The sequence below is a fragment of the Blennius ocellaris genome (assembly GCF_963422515.1).
Source record: "Blennius ocellaris genome assembly, chromosome: 10".
NCBI lineage: Eukaryota > Metazoa > Chordata > Actinopteri > Blenniiformes > Blenniidae > Blennius > Blennius ocellaris.
The window spans coordinates 734899-744506 of record NC_137659.1 but is presented as its reverse complement, the minus strand read 5'-3'; the positions used below and the strand labels follow the sequence as shown (position 1 = coordinate 744506).

At 44.6% G+C, this 9608-nt stretch overlaps 1 protein-coding gene across 1 annotated transcript in view; it reads right to left on the bottom strand.

Annotated features, from left to right (window-relative positions):
- snorc (secondary ossification center associated regulator of chondrocyte maturation) overlaps nt 1-7355 on the bottom strand; it is a 9554-nt gene extending 2199 nt beyond the window's left edge. The window contains exon 1 of the mRNA XM_080503316.1: nt 7215-7355. Within this exon, the coding sequence (XP_080359442.1) occupies nt 7215-7287 (73 nt within the window). The 5' untranslated portion in view covers nt 7288-7355. The remainder of the gene's footprint in view (nt 1-7214) is intronic.
- Nucleotides 7356-9608: the final 2253 nt, after the last annotated feature.

Sequence of the window (9608 nt, the reverse complement as noted above, 5' to 3'; positions counted from 1 at the left end):
TGGCGCCATGTGCCAGAGCAGAGCTGCCTGATTGTGGGAGGAGTCAAGAGGGGAGGAGCCTACCTTGGTACTATTATTTTGACAGTCACCATAATAACAATGCAGCTTGGTACTTATATTTTGGCAGATAACAATGCAGCTTGGGACTTTTATTTTGACAGTCACCGTAATAACAATCCAACTTGGTACTTTTATTTTGACAGTCACCGTTACAACAATCCAACTTGGTAGTTTTATTTTGACAGTCACCGTAATAACAATCCAACTTGGTAGTTTTATTTTGACAGTCACTGTAATAAAAATCCAACTTGGCAGTTTTATTTTGACAGTCACCGTAATAACAATCCAACTTGGTAGTTTTATTTTGACAGTCACCTTCATAACAATCCTACTTGGTGCTTTTATTTTGACAGTCACTGTAATACCAATCCAACTTGGTTTTATTTTGACAGTCACCGTAATAACAATCCAACTTGGTACTTTTATTTTGACAGCCACCGTAATAACAATCCAACTTCGTGGTCTGTGTGTGTGTGTGTGTGTGTGTGTGTGTGTGTGTGTGTGTGTGTGTGTGTCTTCAGTAATAACACTAACAACAGCAACACCTAGTGGCTCAACATGAAAACTACATTCTCCTCTGTGTTTCTGTCTTTTGTTAAACTTTTTGAATACTTGTGTCTGTTTGGATTTTTTCAAACTTCGAGACTCATTTTGACAAAATTCTTCGTCTTCAAACTCGTTTTTGTGTCGTTACCACTTCCTGTTGTGTTTCTATAGAAGTATATGATAAACGACGATAAACCAAACGTTTTATCAAAGCCGACAGGAAGTTGAACCAAACGTTTCCGTCGTTTCCGTGTCGTTTATAGAAACGGCCGCCGCCCCGTCTCTGCTGGTCCAAAAGATTTTTGTTGGGAAAGCGAGAAAAACCGTCTCCTCTTCGGAAAAAACAAACAAACAAAAAAAAGCGGCTAGCTGGCGGGGGCATAGGCCCCCATTGAGCCTCGTCCAGCCGCCACATACCAACAAACCCACAATGCAAACATGTTTACACTCGGCCTATTTAGCGCGGCGTGTTGACTCTGCAGCCTCCGAAGGCCTAGGCCGCTACGCTACGTCTCCACAAGCAGCTCATTGAGGGGGGGGGGGCAGGACCGGAGGGGGGGGTCAGGACCGGAGGGGGGGCAGGACCGGCGCCGGACTGCACTTTTTGAAAATCCTCAGTCTGACGGATGGAACCTGGGCTCGTTCTTTGATGTTAGATGTTGACGGAACCATGTTTTCCAAGTGTAAACGGGAAACCGTCGTCGTGTTTTAAGGTCCCGTTCTCCTGAACCAGATGTTTCTGGTTTGTCGTCCACACCAGGAACCTGGTTCTCCTGAACCAGATGTTTCTGGTTTGTCGTCCACACCAGGAACCTGGTTCTCCTGAACCAGATGTTTCTGGTTTGTCGTCCACACCAGGAACCTGGTTCTCCTGAACCAGATGTTTCTGGTTTGTCGTCCACACCAGGAACCTGGTTCTCCTGAACCAGATGTTTCTGGTTTGTCGTCCACACCAGGAACCTGGTTCTCCTGAACCAGATGTTTCTGGTTTGTCGTCCACACCAGGAACCTGGTTCTCCTGAACCAGATGTTTCTGGCCTGTTGTCCACACCAGAGACCTGGTTGTCCTGAACCAGATGTTTCTGGCCTGTTGTCCACACCAGAGACCTGGTTCTCCTGAACCAGATGTTTCTGGTTTGTCCTCCTCACCAGGAACCTGGTTCTCCTGAACCAGATGTTTCTGGTTTGTCGTCCACACCAGGAACCTGGTTTTCCTGAACCAGATGTTTCTGGCCTGTTGTCCACACCAGACACCTGGTTCTCCTGAACCAGATGTTTCTGGCCTGTTGTCCACACCAGAGACCTGGTTCTCCTGAACCAGATGTTTCTGGTCCGTCGTCCACACGAGGCGGTTTTAGAAGTGTTTTTTTTTTTTACATGGGCCCCAGAGTGGGGGAATTGTAAAACCCCGGCTTGGGTAAAGATGGTAAAAATGATTACGTATGGAAAAAAAGAGGATGTAAACCCCTCCCCCACCGCAGTCCGTGATGTCATCAAATAACCACAATAACCAGGGAATACAGCAGCAGGAGGAGCAGGGCCATAGACCTATAGAACTAGAGTAATAGAGGTTTATGAGCAAGATTCTACTCCTAAAGTTCTATGTGCTCTGTCTTCTTGTGTTTTTATTTTGACAGTCACCACGATAACGATCCAACTTGGTGGTTTTATTTTGACAGTCACCGTAATAACAATCCAACTTGGTGGTTTTATTTTGACAGGCACCGTGATAACGATCCAAGTTGGTGGTTTTATTTTGACAGTCACTGCAATAACAATCCAACTCGGTGGTTTTATTTTGACAGTCACCATAATAACAATCGAACTTGGTTTTATTTTGAAAGTCACCGTAATAACAATCCAACTTGGTGGTTTTATTTTGAAAGTCACCGTAATAATAATCCAACTTGCTTTTATTTTGACAGTCACCGTAATAACAATCCAACTTGGTGGTTTTATTTTGACAGTCACTGTGAAAACAATCCAACTTGGTGGCTTTATTTTGACAGTCACAGTAATAACAATCCAACTTGGTAGTTTTATTTTGACAAGTCACTGTAGTAACAATCCAACTTGGTGGTTTTATTTTGACAGTCACAGTAATAACAATCCAACTTGGTAGTTTTATTTTGACAAGTCACTGTAATAACAATCCAACTTGGTAGTTTTATTTTGACAAGTCACCGTAATAACAATCCAACTTGGTGGCTTTATTTTGACAAGTCACCGTAATAACAATCCAACTTGGTGACATCACTTTCAGCCGTTTCCGTGGAAACGGACTTCGTTTTTCAAAATGTTTTCAGTTGAAACGCAAAACCTCTCTGAAGGTGTCGTCCCGACGTTACACCGCGTCGTCGTCGCCGCCGCGTCGCCGCAGGCAACTTGAAAGGAGCTCTGTTAAGACGCGTGACGGTCGGCACGGCGACGGGCGCCGTGTTTTGATAGCTCCTTGTTGACTCGGACCCGCGTCCTGCGGCCGGCCGAGGGTCTGGAGGCTCGGGCCGCCGGCCAAGCGGCCATCAATGAGGCCTTCAGCACGGCGCACAAAGAGCCGCCTGTGAGGCCGCGACCGGCAAATAGACCTGTTTATTAAACAGCCCCGTGTGTGTGTGTGTGTGTGTGTGTGTGTGTGTGTGTGTGTGTGTGTGTGTGTGTGTGTGTGTGTGTGTGTGTGTGTGTACCGGCCGATTTAATAAGAAGTCGAAAAAAATAATGACCCGATGTTTTCCGTGGGCGTTTGTTTCCATGTGCTCAGACCTGCAGCCTCGGCTCAGGGCGATAAAACCCAACGAGACCAGCTGGAGGCCGACTTCGTCACACGACGCCTTCAAACAAAACTTTAAAAAAAAACAAAAAAAAAAAACTTGTCAAACCACCTGGATTCATCAGAGCTTTTTTACATCCAGACCACAGAACTGGTTCCTTTAAAAAAAAAAAAAAATAAAGGCTCAGACGGTTTATATAATATTAAATATAAACTTTATGAGCCACTGATCAAACAATCAAACAATTAAAAGACTTTTCTTTTTTAGGAACTTCGTCATCGAGGCTCGTTCACACGACGACGGAGAAAAGTAAAAACGCCTGTTTGTTTGTTTTTTTGCCGTTTGGATTCAGAAAAGTTTTGCGTTTCAACTAAAAACATTTTGAAAACGAAGTCCGTTTCCACGGAAACGTCTGAAAGTGATGTCGTATTCATGTGGTTTGTTATTATGGTGACTTGTCAAAATAAAACCACCAAGTTGGATTGTTATTACGGTGGCTGTCAAAATAAAACTACCAAGTTGGATTGTTATAACGGTGACTGTCAAAATAAAAGTACCAAGTTGGATTGTTATTACAGTGACTGTCAAAATAAAAGTACCAATAAAAGTAATCATGACACCGTGTTCTGATCGTCTCTACTGAGCATGTGCAAAGCTACTAGTTACCAACCTGGTAACCAGGACCAGCGTTTCAGAAAAGTTGCATTTCCCAGCGTTTCCATGGAGACGGAGCTTTTCTTTCATGTATGTTTGTGGATTCATTTAAAAAAATGAAACGAGTATAAACGTTTAAACGAGGACCAGGGTCCAGGACCAGGTTCCAGGACCAGGTTCCAGAACTGAGTTCCAGGACCAGAGTCCAGTACCAGGTTCCAGGACCGGGTTCCAGAACTGAGTTCCAGGACCAGATTCCAGGACCAGGTTCCAGGACCATATTCCAGAGATAGGGTCCAGGAACAGATTCCAAGACCAGGGTCCAGAACCAGATTCCAGGACCCAGGGACAGATTCCAGGACCAGGTTCCAGGATCAGATTCCAGGACCGGGTTCCAGGACCAGGGTCCAGGGACAGATTCCGGGACCAGTTTCCAGGACCAGATTCCAGGACCCGTTTCCAGAACCGGGTTTCAGGACCAGTTTCCAGGACTAGATTCCTGGACCAGATTCTAGGGACAGATTCCAGTACCAGTTTCCAGGACCAGCTTCCAGGACCAGGGTCTTCCTCTCCAGACTCATTAAAGCCGACTCAGCAGTTCAGACAGTGAAGCTTGTGTTCCTCCTCACACCTTCACCACAGTGACACAGCAAACATGACACCGCTGCTCTGTGCCCTCGCCCCCCCCCCCCCTCCCTCCCCCACGGGGCAACTGGGGGGCAATTGGTGAGGCGGCGGGGGGGGGGGGGGGGGGGGGTTTAGGGACTGCATCACAACAGAACTTCACCAGAAAGTTTGTGCTTCAATCTGAAAGCAGCAAACGTGTCGAGTTTCCAGATCCGACAGTCGTGACGAAGCTTCTTCAGCCGCCGTGAGTCACGATCACCGATTCCCACGCTGAGTCACACTGAAGAAGGCGTGTGTGTGTGTGTGTGTGTGTGTGTGTGTGTGTGTGTGTGTGTGTGTGTGTGCGTGTGTGTGTGTGAGGCGCCGTTTCCTCTCGTCTTCGAGTAACATTATAAATAACTGATCCTCAAAAGAACTTCACTGTAAATCCACACTTTCCCCCGACGAACTCCAGATTACTGGAGGCGGGGCCTCAATAATCCCAGCGCATCAAAGAGGCGGGGCCTCAATAATCTCAGCGTATCAAAGAGGCGGGGTCTCAATAATCCCAGCGTATCAAAGAGGCGGGGCCTCAATAATCCCAGCGTATCAAAGAGGCGGGGCCTCAAAAATCCCAGCGTATCAAAGAGGCGGGGCCTCAATAATCCCAGCGTATCAAAGAGGTGGGGCCTCAATAATCCCAGCGTATCAAAGAGGCGGGGCCTCAATAATCCCAGTGCATAAAAGAGGCGGGGCCTCAATAATCCCAGTGTAGCAAAGAGGCGGGGCTTAGAAAATAATAATAATAATAAACATGCCTGTTGGCTGCAGCTTTAGGACATTAGGACATCAGGACGTTGGGACATCAGGACATTAGGACACGCCCCCTCGGTGTCAGATGACGCCAGGCGGCGCTTTAAAGGCGCTAATGTCGGATTGGTTTGCATCGCGTTAAAAGACACAGGAGACAAAATGTGGACGGTTTATTTCTTTTGACGTAGAAATTCTGTTCAGGCCGGAGTTCCTCCATCAGTTGGAGCTTTAGTGTGAAAAAATCCTGACCTCTGACCTCCGACCCCCGAGCCTGAGAGCTGCTCTGTTACTGCTAGTAGTTCCTCCAACAAGAACAACTGGAAGATGCTCTATAATCTGACGTTGGAGGAGGAAGATGCTCTATCATCTAGATGTTCGAGGAGGAAGATGCTCTATAATCTGATGTTCGAGGAGGAAGATGCTCTATAATCTGATGTTAGAGGAGGAAGATGCTCTATAATCTGATGTTAGAGGAGGAAGATGCTCTATAATCTGATGTTAGAGGAGGAAGATGCTCTATAATCTGATGTTAGAGGAGGAAGATGCTCTACAATCTGACGTTAGAGGAAGATACTCTATAATCTGACGTTAGAGGAGGAAGATGCTCTACAATCTGACGTTAGAGGAAGATACTCTATAATCTGACGTTAGAGGAAGATGCTCTATAATCTGACGGAGGAGGAAGATGCTCTATAATCTGATGTTAGAGGGGGAAGATGCTCTATAATCTGGTGTTAGGGGAGGACGATGCTCTATAATCTGGATAAGAGGAGGAAGATGCTCTATAATCTGACGTTAGAGGAGGAAAATGCTCTATAATCTGACGTTAGAGGAGGAAGATGCTCTATAATCTAACGTTAGACGTAACACCAGTTTGTACATTTAACTAAATAAAGTTGAATAATCTCGTCATTTGAAGAATAAAAAGCACAAAAACAACTCAGAAATGTCAGAAAATGTAAAAATTCTCCCCAGAAGAGAATTAAATCTACTGGATGAATCAAAGAACTGAAATAATCTCATTAAACCAAGTCGGTAAGTTTCACATTAAACTGTTAAAAAGTTGTATACTTTCAACGAAAAGTGCAAAAACTGATGTTAAACTCTAAAACCTTTAAAAAGCTTCATTCAAAACTAATAAAAATAAATTGTAATGAAAGAAATATATATAAAAAAAGACTTGGAAGAAAAAAACTGCAGTAAAACTTTACACAACCAATAAGCCACAGAAATACTCGGGTAAATAAATAAATAAATCAATCTGGATTTAAGAATACACTGTAAAAAATACTTCATGTAGTTTTATTTAACATGTTTCAATCTGGATTAACTAAAAACTTCCAAGTCATTTGAATCAAGTTAACTTGTTTCTGTAACATGAAGAGATTTAGATATAAAAAGAACAAACAGAAGAAATAATCCTATGAAAACCATAAAATTATTAACTTGCGAATCATAATTAATGAAAATTCACAAATCTACTGTTGAATAAAATCAACGACAATCAACTCTTCCATGTATCTGAATGTTTATAAAGGAACAAACTCATGAATCGAGCTGCAAAAACTCCACTGGAAAAAAAAAACCTATTTTGCAGTGTAAAACACTGTAAAACTCTAGAAATGATAAAAATCCACTGGACCCGTCCGGTCGGTGAAACTAGAAACAATAAAAACTTTCTGATCAATCAACAACAATCTGGATTCTAGAATCAACCGTAAAACACTGAAATGAAGTGGTGTTGCTACGTCAGGAGGCGGAGGTTACCTGAGTGGACGGAGGTCAGCAGGAGGCTGCAGACGACCAGCAGCAGGACGCCGCCGCTGCTGCTGGGAAACATGGCGGCGGAGGAAGAGGAGGAGGAGGAAGAGGAAGAGCAGGAACAGAAACTCCTGCAACTTCAGATGAGCAACTGACCGGAGAGAGCAGAGCAGGAGGAGTAAGACTGAGGAGGAGGAGGAGGAGGAAGAAGAGGAGGAGTTAGACTGAGGAGGAGGAGGAAGAGGAGGAGGAGGAGGAGGAGTTAGACTGAGGAGGAGGAGGAAGAGGAGGAGGAGTTAGACTGAGGAGGAGGAAGACTGAGGAGGAGTAGGAAGAGGAAGAGTTAGACTGAGGAGGAGGAGGAGGAAGAGGAGGAGGAGGAGGAAGAGGAGGAGTAGTAAGACTGAGGAGGAGGAGGAGGAAGTGGAGTAAGACTGAGGAGGAGGAAGAGGAGGAGTTAGACTGAGGAGGAGGAAGAGGAAGAGTTAGACTAAGGAGGAGGAAGAGGAGAAGGAGGAGTAAGACTGAGGAGGAGGAAGAGGAGAAGGAGGAGTAAGACTGAGGAGGAGGAGGAGGAGGAAGAGGAGGAGTAAGACTGAGGAAGAGGAAGAGCAGTTAGACTGAGGAGGAGGAGGAAGAGGAGGCGGGGACAGAGGCTGACTCCGCCCACTCAGCAGGCCGGAGCACCAACAAAGTTCACACACACACACACACACACAAACGGAATTGAACCACCAACCTCTGAATTGGAAGCTCATTGGTCAGAAAATGTGAGGATCTGATCCATTTGAGGCCCCGTCGTTTCCACGGCAACGTTTCAAGTGATGAACAAGTCTGCTATTTTGTTTCCGGAAGCGACGGTGTAGTTTTCATGTTTGTGGGAGTTGTCGAGTTTCTCACACACACACACACACACACACACACACACACACACACACACACACACACACACACACACACACACACACACACACACACACACACACACACGTAAATAAAAAATTTGTTAAAAAATTAAGTATGCACTTTGAGAAAATAGTCAAAATTTCATGTCATTTTTCCCCCACAAAAAAAAAAAAAAAATTCCAGATCGACATTGAACTTCGACTTTTTCCTCAAAGTGCATGAGTTTGTTTGTTTTCCCTTAATGTTCTTCTGTAAGGACAGACGACCAAGTTAGATTATTATTATGGTGACTGTCAAAATAAAAGCACCAAGTCCAGGAGAATCAGGACGTCACGGGGAAAACCTTGTCCTGATCGGCTCTACTGAGCACGTGCAGAAGGATGAGTTAATACCAGTGTCCAGCTTTAAATAAATAAATAAAAATGATAATAAAACGTACAATATTTAATTGTTTAATCAGTTTTGCAGATTACTACGATTCTGAGATTAAATCCAAACACAAAATCCTGATTTTCAGAGGAAGAATTATAGTAATTAAAATAAAAAAGTCCCCGAATAAAAAATCCTCGGTAAAATACGGGAGCAATCAGCGGAACTTCAGCATTACCTGGTGGCTTCACGTTCAGCATTACCTGGTGGCTTCACGTTCAGCATTACCTGGTGGCTTCACGTTCAGCATTACCTGGTGGCTTCACGTTCAGCATTACCTGGTGGCTTCACGTTCAGCCTTACCTGGTGGCTTCACGTTCAGCCTTACCTGGTGGCTTCACGTTCAGCCTTACCTGGTGGCTTCACGTTCAGCCTTACCTGGTGGCTTCACGTTCAGCATTACCTGGTGGCTTCACGTTCAGCATTACCTGGTGGCTTCACGTTCAGCATTACCTGGTGGCTTCACGTTCAGCATTACCTGGTGGCTTCACGTTCAGCATTACCTGGTGGCTTCACGTTCAGCATTACCTGGTGGCTTCACGTTCAGCATTACCTGGTGGCTTCACGTTCAGCATTACCTGGTGGCTTCACGTTCAGCATTAGTCCACTTTTACCCTCCGACCCACACGTCAAGCCCACTTTTTAAAACCGAAGGGTCGGAACTTTTCGCTGTCGGAGAGTAAAAAATAAAACGGCCGCTTCATTTTTAAGTGTTAATTCTATAATAAATGTAAAAAAAAAAAAAAATCTATAGTCGCTTAAATAACGAAACTACAATATTTAAATTTCCTGACTGAGAAAAATCTATTAAAGCACATAAAATGTGAATCAAACAGATTGTTGACGTTTCGTCTTTGAGCTCCAGAAGCTTTTCAAAATAAAAGAATCCCGACCCAAAACACCCCGAGTCCCTTCGTCTTACTAAATATAAAATTGTAAAATAAATAAATAGACATTTCCCTTGAGGTTGATTTGTGTGTTTCGGTGCTTCCTGCCTCCTGATTGGCCGTGGCGGCGTGGGGGGTGGGGGGGGGGTGGAGGACAAATGAAGGCGGAGACGAGACG